Genomic DNA, 17642 nt, shown 5'->3' on the forward strand with positions numbered 1-17642 from the left:
ATCATAAAATTTTCAAAAACTTTACAAAATCTCTAAACTACAAAACTATCAGAATTTATTAATAAAAAATAAATAGAAACCTTACTTAATTAGAAACTAATCAGTGTGGTTGCTCTAAGGAGCTTAAAGCTATTATTATCCACGATATTGCTTGCTTAAGTGTATTGTTGGTCTCTATCTCTTTTCACTTTGTTCCTCGTTTGGAAAATGTTGTTGCATGTTGATTCGCTTACTAAGTCTGCCATTATAACAGTAAACTCTTTCTCCCCCAGGAGAGTATAATTCACGTTTATGTTTCAATATAATTCAAGTTTGACCCAAAAAAAACTACTTAAATTTAACTGAAAATAAAGAAAAAGAAGAGAACATTAATTATAAAAACGTTTTGAGCATTAAAGAAAATACGCTCATAATTAAGTATAGTTAACTGTTTTTCTTCGCTATATTAAGTTTCCAAACCCTAACATCATCAACTAATTATAGGATAACTAGGAAACTAAAAAAAAAATTGGGGGGTTTAAGGAAGTTCTTTTTTTCCCTAGGGTTTAAGGAAGTTCCTAACGACAATGTTATAATGGGAAAAACGATAATTTCTTGTGTCGTCATAACAATCGCGACATGTCAACTAAAAACTAATTAAACTTGTTAGAAATACATTTGAAAGAGTTAGGGATCACTCTCTTAAAAAACTCACAAACTCGAGAATGGACGTCTGAGAGTTCTAGATAGTAGATACTAGATACCATCTTTTCCCTTCTTGATACCATCTTGGCCATGTTTTGTGTGAAAGTTAATTATGAAGTGAAATCACAAGGATGTATGCATAATTAACGCGTACATGCCGTTTTCTCTAGTTTAGACTACCTTTTTTTGTTTCTTTAAATAGAAGCAAAGTACAAATTAACAAATTTGAAAGAGTGAAATAGTAATTCCAAAAAGCAAGAGAAACGTGGAAAGTGGGAGAGATGGTTTGAAGATGTAGTTAAACTATCTAAAGTAATCGCTTAATGATTCAAGAATTAATTCAGGATATTGCTGGTTTTGTGTGAATATCGGTTTTTAACATATTTGAGAAGATATGCTTGGAGCGTGTTTAGAGGATGCAATCAAAAAGGATAAAAGACTAAAAAAGATTTGGAAGATTTAATGAAAGTAACGTTTGATGAGAAAAAAGGAAATGTGTAAAAAAGAAATTTACTCTTTCTTATGAAAAAGAGAAATTTTCTCCTATTGTGATTAGAAAGAAATTTTTGAGAGCTTTCTCTGAAACTGTGTGCAACTTAATTTTGCAGGTTTTGTGCTTGTGTGATCAAGTGGTTTTATTATTGAAGCCTAGACTCAAAGGAAATTTAGCTCAGGGTTAGGTTATCCTGATTAAATCTAGACTCAGAAGAAATTTAGTTAAAGATAGAGATTATCTTTAAGGTTTCCTGTTAATAGAAGGGAGCGGTAAATCAAGAGAGATGTACTTGTTTTACGCGTTTTACAAATTGGTTGTAATTTGGTTTCTTATTCTACTGAAATCAAATCTGGACTTTCTGAACCACGTTAACAAAAAATTTGTCTCATTTATTTTGTGCAATTTATATTACCTCATCTGCACTTACATAATTCATTAATATAAAGAAGGCCAATTCGAGCAACAACTTATAATTAAAAAAAGACAAGGAAAGACTTGATTAACTAATCTAATTAAGTATCTCTGGTTCGGCTTGACGACCGCTTATTGCTTTCGTTGGTTGACTATTTTTAGCCACACTTGAAATAAGACTTGAGATCTTGATTTATAGGAACACCATCTCCACAAGCAACAATAAGACGATAAGCTTGTTTCCATTGCACAGGATCTTTAATATACTTACACATACATGGTCCTGGTATTATACTAGTCTATCACAACATCTGTCCAACGTGGGTATATCTTTCATATGTTGCAGGCATAAATGAAGTGACTCTTTGCAATAAGAGAGCGTTGGAGTGGGGAATGATGTCAAGAGTACGACCAAGGTGGTGAACATCAATGAAATGTTCTTCATTTTCTGATTACTTAGTATCTCGTCAAAAATGTTGTATGTTTTTGTTTTCTTAATTTGGGCAAAAATGTTGTATGTTTCTAGGTCTTTAAATAGAAAACTGAAATCAGAAACATGTGGCAATATTGAGAAGTGGTGGATTCTATTTTTACAAAGCAATTAGTATTCAAAACAAACCATTGAATATTTCGGAAAGCCGATTCCATAAGAAGTGGAGATAGAGTACTTTATTGGTATTAGAAGACATCGTGAAGGAAGGAATGAAAGAAAGAAAATAAAAGCAGTTGATCTCAACCTATATATGGTGTTTGATTTGATTTTTGTGTGTTTTACTTTTCCATCAAAAATAAATAAAATGCTTACCATTGTAATTTTTGAATAAGAATTATAAATATGAGCCTCTATACCGTAGAAATTTGCATCTTAAAACAAAATTTCTTTAGATTTGAGTTGATTAGCTTAACGGGAAAAACTCTTAAATATGACATATGCTTCAATTTGATATGTATTTATTTATTTATGTTTTCCACCATAAACCTTCAACAATATATTTATAGTAACGAGTTTCATGATTTTGTAACGTGAATTTGTATCATTGCCAGAAGAACACACAAAATCAGATTCATGACCCTAATATCCAAACATAGGACAATGCCAAATCTGTCTCTTACTTATGAAATATAATTTGAATTATATTTGATCATCTCTTACATATCGTAAGACATATCCAACAAGTCTTCTTGTGTGCTCTCTTCGTTTCCCCAAAACGGTCCTGTAAATCACAAATTGCATCAGTAAACGTTGCCATACACTTCGTCTGTTTAACAATTTTAGAGACAGAAATCAAAGTGCAAGTCAACGTCGGCACATAGAGAACGTTGGTGAGTAAAATATTCTCTGAAAGAGGTAAAACCCCCATGTTTACTGCAGAAGTTTTACTTCCATCCGCAAACCCCACCGAGCATGGTGGTATAGAAACAATGTTAGTCAAGAGAGAGAGTCTTCCAGTCATATGATAGGAAGCTCCGGTATCAAGAATAACATCGCCCAACTTTATCTTACTTATCTGAACTTTTGTTGGATGTTTGTTCTTGAATTAGCTGAGAAAGAGCTCGAAGTTGGTCTGGTGTAAACTCTGTATGAGGAGACGGATTGGAGCTGGTTGCATGAGCTGCAACTATTTGTCCTTTACCACGTCCAGCACCTCTTCCGCCACGTCCACGACCCGAGCCACGACCATTCCCATTACGTTCTGTCCACCAATCGGGAAAACCCACAATGGACCAACAGTCCTTCTTTTCATGCCCTGTTCGTCCACAGTGAGAGCAGAGAACAGGTCGAGACTTGACAATGGAAGATTCAATGGAGGACTGAGCAGGAGATGACATAGCGGAAGATTGCTCATGTCGAGCGACAAAACCCACTACTTCTTGACGTTGTTCTTGAGTCCGAGAAGCATGAATTCTCTGTTCTTCTCTTATGACTTGAGAATAAGCGACCCCAAGCGATGGCAAAGGATCCATGTTGATTAGGTTTGTGCAAAGTCCACTGAACCTTGCAGAGTCAAGACCCAAAACAAATTGATGAAGCTTTTCATCGTCTCTTTCTTTGACAATTGCAGTTAACACCGAACCATGAGGACAAACTGCACTTGCTTGATAGTTCTTTAATTCATCCCAAAGATTACACAATCTGCCATAGTAATCAATCACTGTTTGTCCTTCTTGTCGGCATGAGGCGAGTTGAGCTTTAATCTGGTGAACCCGTACGTTGTTGGTGACAGAGAAACGCTGACGCAATTCGTCCCAAAGAAGATGTGCATCAGAGATAAAAGTCACCGTGGATTTAACTTTCGGCTCAATTGAAACTCGAATCCAACCCACGATCATGGAGTTGACTGTTTTCCAATTCTCAAAATCAGGACTGTCACTTGCCGGCTTTTGAATTGTCCCATCAATGAATCCCGTTTTTCTTTTAGCTTGAAGAGCATTCAACATCTCTTCAGACCATTCATTATAATTATCTCCATTCAACACAACAGAGGTGATCAATGTCCCTGGATTGTCGGAGTTTGACAAGGTATAAGGCGACTGCACAACAGATGATGCAGAGGGAGGCTGCACAACGAGCGCTCCTCCTGAACCCACCGGATTCTCATCACCGATAGCCATAAAACTGAAAAATTTTAAGATTTTTCTTGCTCTGATACCATGTAGGAAAAGGTATTGAACTAACTTGATTTATTAATGAACTCAACCTTGGTATTTATACATGAGGGGATCGACACAAGATAAACATATCTCGACTTCTAAACATATCATAACTATGATTTAAACTTATCACATAAGATTTAAACTTATCGCATAAGATACAATCTTATCCTCAATATTGACTCTTGCATCATCATCATGCGACTATGTTGTTTGTTTCTGATGATACACAATCTCAAAAGACTCCAGATCATATGACTCTGGCTAAAGCAGCGGATTATGCGGTTGCTGACTCTCCATATCATGAGGATGCGGTTGATAAGAATCCAGCGGGCCTGGACAAAACTGCTGCTGTTGATATTCCAAATCATGACGCTGCGGTTGGCAAGAATCTAGCGGTGCTAGCGGTTGATGATACTCGACATTGCAAGGTTGCTGCTCTTCCAATGCTTCCACATGTGCAACTGAAACAACGGCTTCTCCTTTCTTCTGCTTCTTCTTCTCTTCTTCCACTTCTTTCTTCTTCTTTATTGCTTGTGGAGTAAGATATATCTTGCAAAAATTGTAATCCTAGACGCATCAACAAAAAAAGGACTCAAAATAGAATCCAAAACTTGAAAACCTTAATAACTTGGGAACCAAGAAACACATACTTACCTTGTTGCTGTTGTGAGACAATAATACATACATACATACAATAATGACCATATGTGCAAAAGGAGCAAGAAAGAGTTTACATGACCATATGTGTTTCTCTGCATCATCCAAAGTCCACAATATAATACCACCATTGACATCGTTCTTCATGGTATTAGTAACACATGCTAACCTACCCTGATAAGGTATCAGCATGTTCGCAAAACTACCCGAAGGTAATGCTATCGTATCAAACTTTTCAGATCTGACCTCAAAACTCATTATAGTAGGATTGCTAAACCCCATCTGATCATTATAGGCTTGGTAATATATAACACCGTTAATGCATTGCCCATAATAACGAAGGATAGAACGATGCTTAAGGTTAGTTTTGATCCTTCTCCATGTTTTTTTTTAGCTGATCTCAGTGTTAAAACCCTACACTCATCGCTTGTGTTATCACGAGGCATGCACATTAGTTTTTGCTTAACTTCGATTTGGATCGTATCCTAAAAAGACTGATAATCCCTTCCAGCTTTTTTCCGGTTTAGGCAAGATTAAAAATATATCGACGTGTATATATGTATCATTACTCATTTTTGTTAGGGAGATTTACATTTTATGTGTATTATATATAAACCGTCAAAGATAAAGATTTATTTATTATATATTGCTAGATGTAGGTAGATTCTTATTAACAAAAAAGTGAGCCTATCGAGCCCATGAGGCTGCCTTTTGAGTTTTATTAAGAAAGTGAATAGTTGTGTATATTTTCTTTTTAATAAATAGTTAAATTAATTCTTATTTAGTAACAATGAAATATATGTACAAAAACCACATCGACTTTATTCTATTTTTGGCCTCTTTTACATATTCATAAATAATTTTTATTGTTATCACTTAGGAAAAACTAGGAGTCTAACCAATAGCAGCCTATTCACAAAGTTTTGTAATTTAAAGTAAAAATGTAAAATTTACATTTCAAAATAGCGTTAAACTTCCTAAGTTAACATATTGACATTTTAGATTACTCATCTCGACCGTTCGATTTCATCGATCTTACATTGCATTTAATACAAAAATAAACCCTAATACCAAGTAATTTAATACGTCGTTGCTATATATATGTGGGTAGGCAGTAGTCTAATAGAGTACATATATACCACGCAAAGATCTTTAAAAATAATCCATTAGCTCCAATATTCAGATTTTAAGAAAGATGGGTTTCTTCTCGAAACTGTTTAGCTGTTTTACGAAGCCGTCTTCAAAGAAAGGTTCATGCAAGGGTGGTGTTTGTGTCCTTAAGAAGCCTAAATAACAAGGATGAGTTTGTTACTATGTAGTAGTAGTAGACAAAAGTTTATTATTATTGTTTTCTTTCAATATTTATGTTTTCCTTTATTATTTGCACTTGATATTTTAATTAATTGAGAATTTATTCAGAGACAAAAGATTCTATATGCTTTTTCTTTTTCTATTGGCAATTCGATTTTAAACAAAAAAAAGTTCAAAATTACATCAAAAACAAAGCAATATATTCGTAAGCTCAATTCTATAAAAAAAAATTAGAAGGTTTAGATAACATTGTAATGATTTGAAAATTTATGTATAATTAGTTGGATGATAGGAAATCTGACGTAGAACCTAAATGACAATAGCTTATATCAAAACAAAATCATTTGAGCTCATATAGTATAATCGGAGTCTTCCTATTTGGTAGCTATTTTTCGTCTCAAATTTATTGTTCTTCTTCTACTATATTCTTTCCAAATCTTCTTCTATACGATTTATTCTTCTTCTTGACCTTTGACCTTCTTCTGCGGTCTCTGTTTGTCACCTTATTATCTTACTTTGATTTTCACAAGAAAAGAAAAGTACCTTCTGTTGAGAATTGATAACTTACTATCTTATAATCTTACGTACGTACTCCTTTGAGGCTTTGATAAAGGTTATTCTATTGATAGCAGCAATGTACAATGCTAGAAATACAAATAGGAACAACATTAGTATTTAGTAGCATATGTAAAAACAAGAAAGCAAAAAACTCAACAAAAGGATACAAAAAAAGGGAGGTAGTGATGAAGAAGCTAAGAAGCTTGATGAGGCCAAAATTACCGAGACAATTTGAACTCAAAGTGAATCAGCGGCAATATGAGAGAATTGGCCTAGTATAAACGTACGTAGCTGAAAACCGTTTGCCTAGATTTTAAATGCCACAGAGATGATCAGTATCAGTGTATTGCAGCTAATCTGATCCGATGCATGGTCGCATATAATGCTTGCAAATTTGAAAGACATTTTCAATCTCATATATACTTGGTGCTATGTATGAGCTTGTCAAGGGTATTAAAAAGATGTCAAAGATTACGTGAACACAGGAAAGTTAAAATCATATACATACATACGCTCTCTGAAAAAGAATCAATGCAAAATAAAGATAAAAAAAAAGCACATCTCCTAATTTTTCATTAATTTTGTTTTTAGTCTATTCAAATTCTCACACAACATTAATATCATGATTTTTCTCAAGTGCTTTAACCACTTTTGCATTCAAACATCGTCAAGTTAGAAGATTAGAGTTAAGACAACAATTTACACAGCTCAACGTTCTCAAGGCTTTCTAACATTTACAAAAACCAAACCTTAATATACCCAAAAAATCGCTTCCTTCAAATACGGCCGGTCTCTAAGCTTCTCTATTCCAAGATTACTTCATCATGAATCTGTTTCCAATACAAGTTCTTTTCTGTTACTCAACAACTTCAGCCTCTTCCACATTCTTTTTTACCTTCTCTATCATCTCCATCATCTCTAATCAAGGAGAAAGATTAGTGATTGAAGAAAGTAATCATATGGATTGATTGATATGATTCTCTGTAATATAGACTCTTATAAATATGTTTCACTATCTACTCTCTAAGATATTTTATCCACTTTGGTAACTATCTTTTTATAAGAATCTTCTAAAACTTCAAGAAGATTCATTTAAAGATTTCCACTAATGGTGTGCAATACACTGTGTATAGTAAAATATATGAAATATCAGAACAGTGACAGTTGACTAATTTATCGATATATTAGTTTATAGAGAATTTGTTGTGGTAACTCACTGACCACGAAAATTTAAAGTAATATACTAATGTTGAATTTATATGTAACGGAAAAAAAAGATTCGAACAATTTCTGATAAGTTTTAAAATAAAAATGATAAGTCGCAATGCAAACTTCACAGACGTTTGCGGAATATTACCAAAAAAAGAAAGGAAGTTTGTTTCGAAAAACTAAAGAGCTCCTTAAGCTGAGAGACTTGTACCACTACCACCAACAGAGTTGTTATCCATCTTAATCTTCTTAGTTGGAGGTTCGGATTCTTCTTCTTCTTCTTCAGAAATGGATGCATCAGCCTCTTCCTCACTCTTCTTAAAATTCTCTATTATCTCCATCATCTCTCTGTTCACCTGTTTTATTATACATTTGTGATTAGCCAAAGTTAATCACAACAAAACTGGGAAGAACTAGAATATAAGAAGAAGAGTTGGTTTCTGTTTATTACCTGCGGGTTTTGGAGAAACTCGGAGAGATCCGTCGTGCAGCAAGGGCAGGTCATGATGTTCTTCTTTGCACGTAGTTTACGTCCGCCATTGCTTCTCTCTCTCAGTTGAGTTATCCCAGCAAACTTCGCTTCTAAGCATGCTTTGCAGAAGTTGTGTGCACAAGGCGTCGTCACTGGAAGACTCAGCACTTCCCGACAGATTTGGCAACTAAATTCTGTGTCAAATAAAACCCAAGAAAACAATTATGAATTGTGCTATATACAATAATAACACAAGTGATAATGGACGGTTTACCTTTCAGAAGTCTGGCCTTCATAGTATTTTTTGCTCTCTTATTCTTCTTCCTCTCCTCAGGATCCAAAGCCATTCTGCTAACAGGAGGAGACTTCATCCATTTCCAACGACCCTCAGCTTCCTGATGAGGGAAAAGTTACAAAATAATGAACCAACCGAAGAATATTCGATATCTGCTCTGTTCATATAAAAGAGAGACTTTACTAACATCGAAATCCCATGATGGACTCTCCTTTCTCACAAACAGGTCAGCAGCAGTCTCAAGCTCCGGAACATTAGGCAACGGTCTTGGACGATCGCCATGCTCATCACTGCAGTATATAATTAAAAAAAATTATGAGCCATCAAACAGAAAATACAGATATAAGACACTTTCCGGGGAAAAACAAAGATCAAACCTGGTCCATGGAGCTGGCTCATTGTCACATCTAACAAACAGGTAACGACAGACCTTAAAAGAACCCTACAGAAAACAGAAGAGTGTATGTCAAGAAAGAAAAATCTAGCTCTGCATAAAAGGAACAAAATAGGAATGTTAGCTATATATTCAAACCTGTACTCCAACATTACTCCAGCACTTCTCAATTCGATAGACCCCATCATATCTCACACCTTCAGCAGGGGCATATGCAGAACGCTTCTCCTTCCAAGACCTGAAGATTGAAGAGTCAGGATAACTATCTACTCAGAGTATAAAGATAATCTATTCTTATTCACATAAAGTTGAAGAGAGTCTGCAGAAAGTGAGAAAGGTATAAGAACTTTGCACAAAGAAAAGCTAACCTGACAACTCGGACAGGATAGCCCATTTTGCAACTAAGTCTTAGAGATTCATTCATGTTTTTAAACGCCTGGTCAGACGACTGTTTCTTGTTAATTCTTTTGTTTCCACTGAGATCCCTTCCACCACTGCAACACACATTCACACATATTAAGATAAATTGGAACAAGGCTACTTCAATAAGAAGGGAAACAGGTGACAAATATAATGTAAAAAATCAAACCTTCCTGTGTAGAGAAACCATTCACCATGATCCTCATCATCGTCATAACCTCCAGAGAGGGCCACAGACTGAGCTCCAACCGCTGATTGCCCGGCAATGCCAGCAATATGCGGGAAATGAGCTCCCCACTGCCTACACTCTTGCCTGTCCTCCCAAGATTCTCCAACCAAAACACCTTGCTTTCTAGTGACATCATTCTCAGCTGGTATGGGACCAAAATGATCACGAGGTATTGTCACAAAAAACTTACCGCTAGCAGCATTAGCTTTCCCAGTTTTTACTGCCCGCTCGGTAGTAAATGCTTTCTCAGGACGGTCTTGGTTGCGGATAATATGATGAACCTTGGCTGCAGTTGCCTCAACAGAACATTTGGTAACATTTGCTAAACGAATAGCAGAAACTAGAGCTAAGTTGATGCGAGGATTTTTTGCCACATGTCTCGGAATTTTGCTTCGGCATATCATACAAGTTAGCTTCCCTTGACCTACTGCCCATTTCTCGAAACATTTCAAACAGAAATTGTGCCCACACGGTGTCTACAAACACACAAGTACAATACATCCATTAGTCTGCTACTTAAATACACTAATCATCATTATCAAGTTTACAAATAAACTAGCGATTCTACTACACTTATGTGTACTAATCACAAGATTCAACAAGGCATTAAAACTAATCACAAGCATAAGACTGGTTGCAAATAAGCCATTAGTGTGCTACTTCAAATATTAATCATCCTTATCAACAACAAACACATAAATTAGCCATTCTACTACAGTTATGCGTACTAATCACAAGATTTAACAAGACACTAACACAGATCACAAGCATAAATTCGCGATTCTACTACTATTATCAACACTAATCACAAGATCTAACAAGTAATTAACACATGTCACAAACATAAATTAGCGATTCTAGTAGGGTTTATGTGTATTAATCACAAGATCTAACAAGTCATTAACACAAGTCACAAGCATAAATTAGCGATTCTAGTAGGGTTTATGTGTACTAATCACAAGATCTAACAAGTCATTAACACAAATCACAAGAACAAACACATAAATTAGCGAATAAACTCAAAAACACATTGATTTGAAGAATGAAAACGAACCGTGATAGGTCTTTCTGGCAATTGAATGCAAATAGAACAAAAGATTTCTAACTTCTTCTTCTCTTCTTCATCGACACCATCGTCACCACCCCCACTCATCAGTTTCTGCCTTTTTTTGGCTTTCTCAGCTTCGGTTAAAGTCTCATCAGCCTGAATCGCACGGATCGCAGCAACGAGAACTGAACCGGAAGATTCAGGTCGAGCGTTTCCGGTACCCGGAGCGGCGGAGGGAACGACAACGCCGGAGCAATCGGGACACTCCCACTCTCCAGTGGAAGAAGCGAGTGATTCGGGGAGGAGACACGGCACGTGCCATGGAGTGACGCACGTGCCACAAGTGAGAGTCTCTTCTGACGGAGGATTCACCTGACACCGCATACACACACCGTCACCGTCGCAAGGAAGCTGAGTTTCAATCGCCATTGTTGAAACGAGTGAGAGAGAGATTTAGAGAGAAAATGTTGTTTTCCAGATTTATGAGAGATTTAGGCTAAATAAGTAGAGGAAGGCGAAAAGTGAAGAGGCGGGTTTTGAAATTTTGGGGAAGGCGAAGAGTGAATTTCAAAATGATTTGTAAAAACCTAAAAAAGAAAAAAATCTCACAGTTTCGATAAGATCGTGACAGAATGGCAACTAATATATTTTATTTTCCTTAATTGTTTTGGGTCAAATTTTTATGACAAAGACGTGATTAGTGGTGGTTTAGTGGAAAATAACTGTTTCTCAAATTTAAATTATAGTTATAATTCATTTTTAAAATCTCAAAATGTATATATTAAAGACGAACATTTATTTTTTTTAAGATTAATAACTTATATAAAATAGGTAATAGTTTGTTGTCAAATTATATTAAAAAAAAAAAGTGATTAGTTTTATGACAATAATTATATCGCATATTTATCTATAAAATTTAGAGTTATATCGCAAGTCAATAGTTTTTTTTTTTTCATCAACATCAATCTTATTATTGAACTGCAGAGACAAAGTCACGATGGAGTATGTCTGTGATTACATGAGGAGTAAAATTAGAAAAATGATAAGAAGTATGTGAAGGTAGTGCATGTTTAGCTAATGTGTCTGCTGCCATGTTGGAATTTCGTCGGACCCATGTGAAGCGACAATCCTCAAATCTTGTTTTCCAAGCCACAACCTCTCTTAGCCAATTAAAGACCGCAAAGTTTGGATTCCTGTCATTGACACAAAGCGAAGAATGAGAAATCTCCTGAGAATACACAATGAGGGAGGTGGCGGAAAATATTTGGGACTACCAGAACAGTTTGATAAGAAGAAATCTGAGATGTTTCGGTATATTGTTGAGAAAGTCAAAGAAAAAACTCAAGGTTGGAATATTTTAAAGTTAATACTCTTTGTTCTGAACGAGATAATTGTTGTTTAAAGTTTTTGCACAGTAATTAAAAAAACTATTTTTTTTCTTTTTTTTTAACACTAAAAAACAATTAATTTTTATTTTTATTTTATCCTTATTTAATGTTTTTTCTAAAAAAATTAGTAGAAATAATATTTAGAAATAGTTAAAAATATACCTAAAATCTATCAAATAAACCTAAATTATGTGACATGTTAGAACATTATTTGGGACAAGTTTATTTTCCCAAAACTATAATTAAGAAAATACTATACACCAGTTTAAAAATTGGTTATACTGGACCAAATATCAGCGACACCAAGATTAACTTGTACGGGTTACACCAAAACAAGTAAAAGACCATTAAAAACAAAAACATAAAAAATAACAAAGACCGGATGATTTCACAATATTGTTTATACAATATTTTACAAATCATCAAATCGAAACAACCACACAACTGTAGCACAAGTCACACAACTTGGGGACCGTAAGCACAGAATTAATCCACTCTATCTTACCCCAGATCTCATCTTTACTGCGCTTCTCTAACGCAATCTGAGCACACCAAATTTCAATTTTATCTTTTCCGTCGCTTTGCACCGGACGCCACATAACTACAAGTTTCCCACCATAGTTAACTATTCTTTCCGCCCCACTGAAACCCCTCGTAGGGTGGTAACACAATTCTTCCAAACCCTGGATCTCTCTCCACCGTCTATCCTCGTAATCATACCACCTCAGAAAGACGTCATGGCAAGCGTACATTACATTCTCTATCACACACCAAACCTTTACTCTTCTTATACTTGATTTGCTTACAACTTTCCATGTATCATCTTTGGGCTCGTAAGTGTAGTCATTTATCTGTGCCGCTACGTAAAGCTTTCCTTCCAAAGCATTGGGGTTGACGTTAATTAATCTGACTGCAGTTTGACTATCACCAAGACGCGGAAAGTATCTGTTGGGCCACACAATGTAGCGGCGTAACTCAAGGCCAGCCCTAAAACTAGGCAAGGCTCTCCAAGTCTGAGTCTTGATGTCGAACACCTCAAACCAATCGTCAGACTCGTCCATCTCGCGACCTCCCAAGACGTATATTCTCTGGTCGATGAGAACCGCGACTGGATCCGATCGAGCTACCGTCATGTTAGGACCGTCACGCCACGTGTTACTCCGACAATCAAATATCCGAACTGAGGAAGAGCGGTTGAAGTGTCCACCGATTACGTAGATTTCCGAACCAACCGCTACCGTGGATGTACGAAGTACTGGTGAAGACGAAGGTAGCGGAATCAACGAATAGTCATGTATAGTACCGGTACCGGTGAGGGTTTCATCAGGTTTCATCCAAAGAGTGTACCACTGTGGAGATGAATGGTTAGCTGATTCCAAGCAGAAATAGAGGCATGGCTCGGTGGTTCCGATTTCAGATCGCGTCTTGTATAGTTGCGGGGAAGAGAGAAGAGAAAGGAAACTTTTGGAGACGAGAGAGAGATTAGGATAACTCCATTTAGAGATACGTGCAAGAATGTTCTCTATGATTTCGTATGGGAGTGACATCAACGACGGTGGCTCAGAACTCAAACTTCTCTTCTCTTTTGGTTGTTCAACTTCGGAGATCATGGTCGCCGGAAATGGTAGAAGCATGCAGTGAAGAAGATAGATGAGAAATTAGGGTTATATATAGATTACATATCTAAATATTGTGGACATAATTAGTTGTGGTGTCAAAAAAAAAAAAAAAAAAATTAGTTGTAGTCATTCATTGTCCAAAGATTTGTTTATAGACATAAATCATAGCTTATAAGATTTTTTTTTCTAAAGGTAAATAATGGTTATAGTTTATAAATAATTAAAATATAAAGATCTACAAGGCTTAAAAATAAAAATTCAAAAGGAAATTAAAATCTACAAAATAAACCTAAATGTAAAAACCATAAAACAAAAAAAATCAAGATACACTAATTCAATTGCATTAATTCATAAATTTTATCCTTATTTTTAATATATTAATTTCTTTTTGTAAAGGTAAACAATGGTTATAAATAATTAAAATTGGAAATAAAGGACCTTAAAAATATAAGATATACACAAAACCTTAAAAAGCCTCATATCAAAAGGAAATTAAAATCTACAAAATAAACCTAAATTTAAAAACCATAAACCAAAAAATATGAGGCACATTTTCTTTCTTTTCCAAAATCATAAACCAAAAATTCAAGACACAATAATTCATAAATTATATTCGTTTTTGTAATATAGTCCCTTAATGTATTATTAAATCATACTTTCTCCCATGGTTTGGTTCCCGGTTAAATCAGTCGGCAATTGGTACAATCAAATTGGTTATTACCAATTAAGATAAACCCACGTGGCATAGCTTGCCCGAATCGTAGTGGTCTCCATGTAAACAGCAGGAAGATGGGATCCACAATTATTCATTCAAAACGCAACGTTTTTAAACTCTTCGTCTTCTTCTTCCCCCGCGTATAAATTCTCATTTCTGTCATTTTGATCAGATCCAAGAAACCAAAAGAGTAAAACAAACACAGAGAAGCTTCTTCTTAAACGATGCCGTACTATACCAGAGATGACAACGACGTCGACGATTTCGATGAGTTTGATCCAACGCCGTACAGTGGTGGTTACGACATCACGGTGATCTACGGCCGTCCGATTCCACCTTCCGATGAGACTTGTTATCCTCTCTCATCTGGTGTCGATGATGATTTCGAATACGAGAGACCTGAATTTACTCAGATCCATGAGCCTTCTGCTTACGGTGATGAAGCTCTTAACACAGAGTACAGTAGCTATTCTCGACCCAAGCCACGACCCGCATTTCGACCCGATTCAGGTGGTGGTGGTCATGTTCAAGGTGAAAGACCAAATCCTGGTTATGGATCTGAATCCGGTTATGGGAGGAAACCGGAATCTGAGTACGGATCTGGCTATGGTGGACAAACGGAGGTGGAGTATGGTCGGAGACCTGAGCAGAGTTATGGATCTGGTTATGGTGGAAGGACGGAGACTGAATCGGAGTATGGATCTGGTGGTGGTGGAAGAACTGAGGTTGAGTATGGTAGGAGACCTGAATCAGGGCTTGGATCTGGTTATGGTGGGAGATCGGAGTCTGAGTATGAGCGTAAGCCTAGCTATGGAAGGTCTGAGGAACAAGAAGAAGGTTATAGGAAGCCTAGCTATGGAAGATCTGAAGAACAAGAGGAAGGTTACAGGAAGCCAAGTTATGGAAGATCTGAGGAGCAGGAAGAAGGATATAGAAAGCCTAGCTATGGAAGATCTGAGGAGGAACAAGAGGAAGGTTATAGGAAGCCTAGCTATGGAAGATCTGAGGAACAAGAGGAAGGAAGTTACAGGAAACCTAGTTATGGGAGGTCTGATGATCAGGTGGAGAGTTACATTAAGCCTAGCTATGGAAGATCTGAGGAACAGGAGGAGGGAAGTTACAGGAAGCCTAGTTATGGGAGGTCTGAGGAACAGGAAGAGGGGAGTTACAGGAAGCAGCCTAGCTATGGCCGTGGCAATGACGATGATGATGATGAGCAGCGTAGGAACCGTTCTGGTTCTGGTGATGATGAGGAAGGGAGCTATGGCCGCAAGAAATATGTAAGTTGAAGAAATTAATATTTTGTTGAATCCTTTGGTGATCATATTGTAGAGTGTAGAGTAATCCAAAGTTTATATCTTTAGTGATTGTTTTATGATCATTCATGATTTAGCCATCTATAAACATCATTATAAAGAACCTGTCTAAAGTCTTTGTTTGGATACATACATGTCAACGAAATGTATCTGTTTCACAGTTTACATGAATAGAAAGCTAGTTCTAGGATTCCATTTGACTTTGGTGGTGTAGTATTCGATTGAATATGGACAACATTTCGTTTGGTTGAATTATGCATAGCTTGCATCTAGGTTGTGTGGAAATTAAGTTTGATTGGTTAGCACTGAAAACCCTTTGTTGATCATAGTGTAGAGTAACTCGTTATTGAACTAAAGTTATATCTTTAGTGGTGGTTCTTGTCGATTAATGATTTAGTCATCTGTGAACATCCATTAAGAAGAACAATGTTGTCTAGTTACATACTTACATGTCAACATTATTTTATTGAATTTGGCCATCTTGAGGATATCTGAAGGTCTCTCTTTCCTTTCTTATGGTCATAGTTCATAGCAGCGGCATCATTAACCTGATGTCATTGTATGGGTCATTACATAGGTTACACTTTTGACGTAGTCCTAATTATTTCCAATACACAATTTGCAGGGTGGCAATGACTCTGATGAGGATGAGGAGAAGAAGAAGCACCGTCACAAGCATCACCACCAGAAGCGTCGTGACGAAGACGATGAGTAAACTAAACCCTCTCTGTGCTAGAGAGTGTAATGAGAATGTGTGTTTGCTTAGCCTCAAAAATCTACTAAATAAAGAGCTAAGTCACATACCTTTCTACATAATATCTTCCGACGTTGGTGTTGTGTTTGTTTGAATCTCTGTATTATTACTACAGAGTCTTCGTACTGGTTCATAATAAGACCTTTAAGTGGTATTGGGTCACCATGTAACTGTTGCTACTCTGTTTCGTTTTCTATCTATCGTTTTGTGTTATGATTTACTTTTCTATCCTTATATAATTATGATGATCATTTCGTGTAATATCAGAATGTTTTTTGCATGAATTGGAATTAGATGGAAACTTTGTTTAAGAAAATATCAGGAGTCTTGTTGCACCATGGTCCCAGTCCTCAATAGTATTGGCGAGTCTAAACCAAGAAGCTAGAACCAAGAAGCTAGAAATAGGATCCAAGACTAAGTTAGGAAGACTGATATATGTAACTAAGACTTCATGAACCAAATATAAACCTTAATTTTGTGGATCATATGAATACAGCGCGGCACATTAGTCTCCCACACAAAACAAGCCCAATAGTGTGAGATGGTCACGCCTGATAAGGTTTTCTATATGCCTTTTAGTTCTCACATACGAATTCAAAAACTCTATCCAGTGAAAGAAAGACCGTAAGAAGAAGAGAGAAAGAGACAAACCTGGTTCTCATGCAGGATTTTCAGGACACCGAGCAGAGGCTCATCCACGCTTTGATCAGGCTAGCCGAAACTCTAAGGGTTGCGACTCGGCAATCTTTGTATTCGACGGTGGTGTTTACATTCCAATGGTTGGTTTGTGATACCGAACCGTTTAAATTAAATACAATTTGAATTTGGTGAAGAATGGTTGGTCATGCTCAAACAAGTGAGGGTTGATCTTGTTCAGTCTAGGGAAGATCGATCGTGCTCGGCCATACCTGGTATTGGATTAGTGTAGTGTTACAATGATTTATGTATGTATAAATCAGTATCAAGAGAACAGTCTTTTGAGGAAGGCTGACGGAAACATCTCGACCTAGT

The 17642-nt window shown here is 36.3% G+C and overlaps 4 protein-coding genes and 2 pseudogenes across 7 annotated transcripts; 1 reads left to right on the forward strand and 5 right to left on the reverse strand.

Annotated features, from left to right (window-relative positions):
* Positions 1-1749: 1749 nt before the first annotated feature.
* On the reverse strand, positions 1750-2036 carry AT5G39532 (annotated as a pseudogene). Its single transcript has one exon.
* A 718-nt stretch (positions 2037-2754) lies between these two features.
* Positions 2755-4204, reverse strand: AT5G39533 (annotated as a pseudogene; the record flags this gene model as incomplete). Its single annotated transcript has 1 exon — positions 2755-4204.
* Positions 4205-4507: 303 nt separating this feature from the next.
* On the reverse strand, positions 4508-5185 carry AT5G39540 (F-box associated ubiquitination effector family protein; the record flags this gene model as incomplete). The annotated part of the gene is made up of 2 exons (NM_123316.1): positions 4508-4813; positions 4901-5185. 2 exons carry the CDS (start codon positions 5183-5185, stop codon positions 4508-4510), a joined length of 591 nt encoding a protein of 196 aa, NP_198770.1.
* A 2757-nt stretch (positions 5186-7942) lies between these two features.
* On the reverse strand, positions 7943-11443 carry VIM3 (Zinc finger (C3HC4-type RING finger) family protein). Its single transcript, NM_123317.4, has 9 exons — positions 10846-11443; positions 9732-10267; positions 9511-9636; positions 9281-9380; positions 9126-9190; positions 8936-9038; positions 8728-8848; positions 8433-8647; positions 7943-8337 (listed from the first exon to the last, which is right to left on the reverse strand). Exons 1-9 carry the CDS (start codon positions 11266-11268, stop codon positions 8173-8175), a joined length of 1854 nt encoding a protein of 617 aa, NP_198771.1. The 5' UTR covers positions 11269-11443; the 3' UTR covers positions 7943-8172.
* A 1013-nt stretch (positions 11444-12456) lies between these two features.
* Positions 12457-13934, reverse strand: AT5G39560 (Galactose oxidase/kelch repeat superfamily protein). The gene has a single exon (NM_123318.3). The coding sequence runs from the start codon at positions 13859-13861 to the stop codon at positions 12650-12652; it is 1212 nt and encodes a 403-aa protein (NP_198772.2). The 5' UTR covers positions 13862-13934; the 3' UTR covers positions 12457-12649.
* Positions 13935-14645: 711 nt separating this feature from the next.
* On the forward strand, positions 14646-17232 carry AT5G39570 (uncharacterized protein). Of its 2 annotated transcripts, NM_001344297.1 has the most exons (3): positions 14646-15398; positions 15537-15841; positions 16503-16956. In NM_001344297.1, the coding sequence occupies exons 1-3, from the start codon at positions 14904-14906 to the stop codon at positions 16723-16725; spliced, it is 1023 nt and encodes a 340-aa protein (NP_001318706.1). In that variant the 5' UTR covers positions 14646-14903; the 3' UTR covers positions 16726-16956. The 2 variants fall into 2 exon arrangements, with proteins under 2 accessions (NP_001318706.1, NP_568565.3); NM_123319.3 differs by having other exon boundaries at positions 14724-15841; positions 16503-17232.
* The last annotated feature ends 410 nt before the right edge of the window (positions 17233-17642 follow it).

Source organism: Arabidopsis thaliana, chromosome 5 (assembly GCF_000001735.4).
Source record: "Arabidopsis thaliana chromosome 5, partial sequence".
Taxonomy (NCBI): Eukaryota; Viridiplantae; Streptophyta; class Magnoliopsida; order Brassicales; family Brassicaceae; genus Arabidopsis; species Arabidopsis thaliana.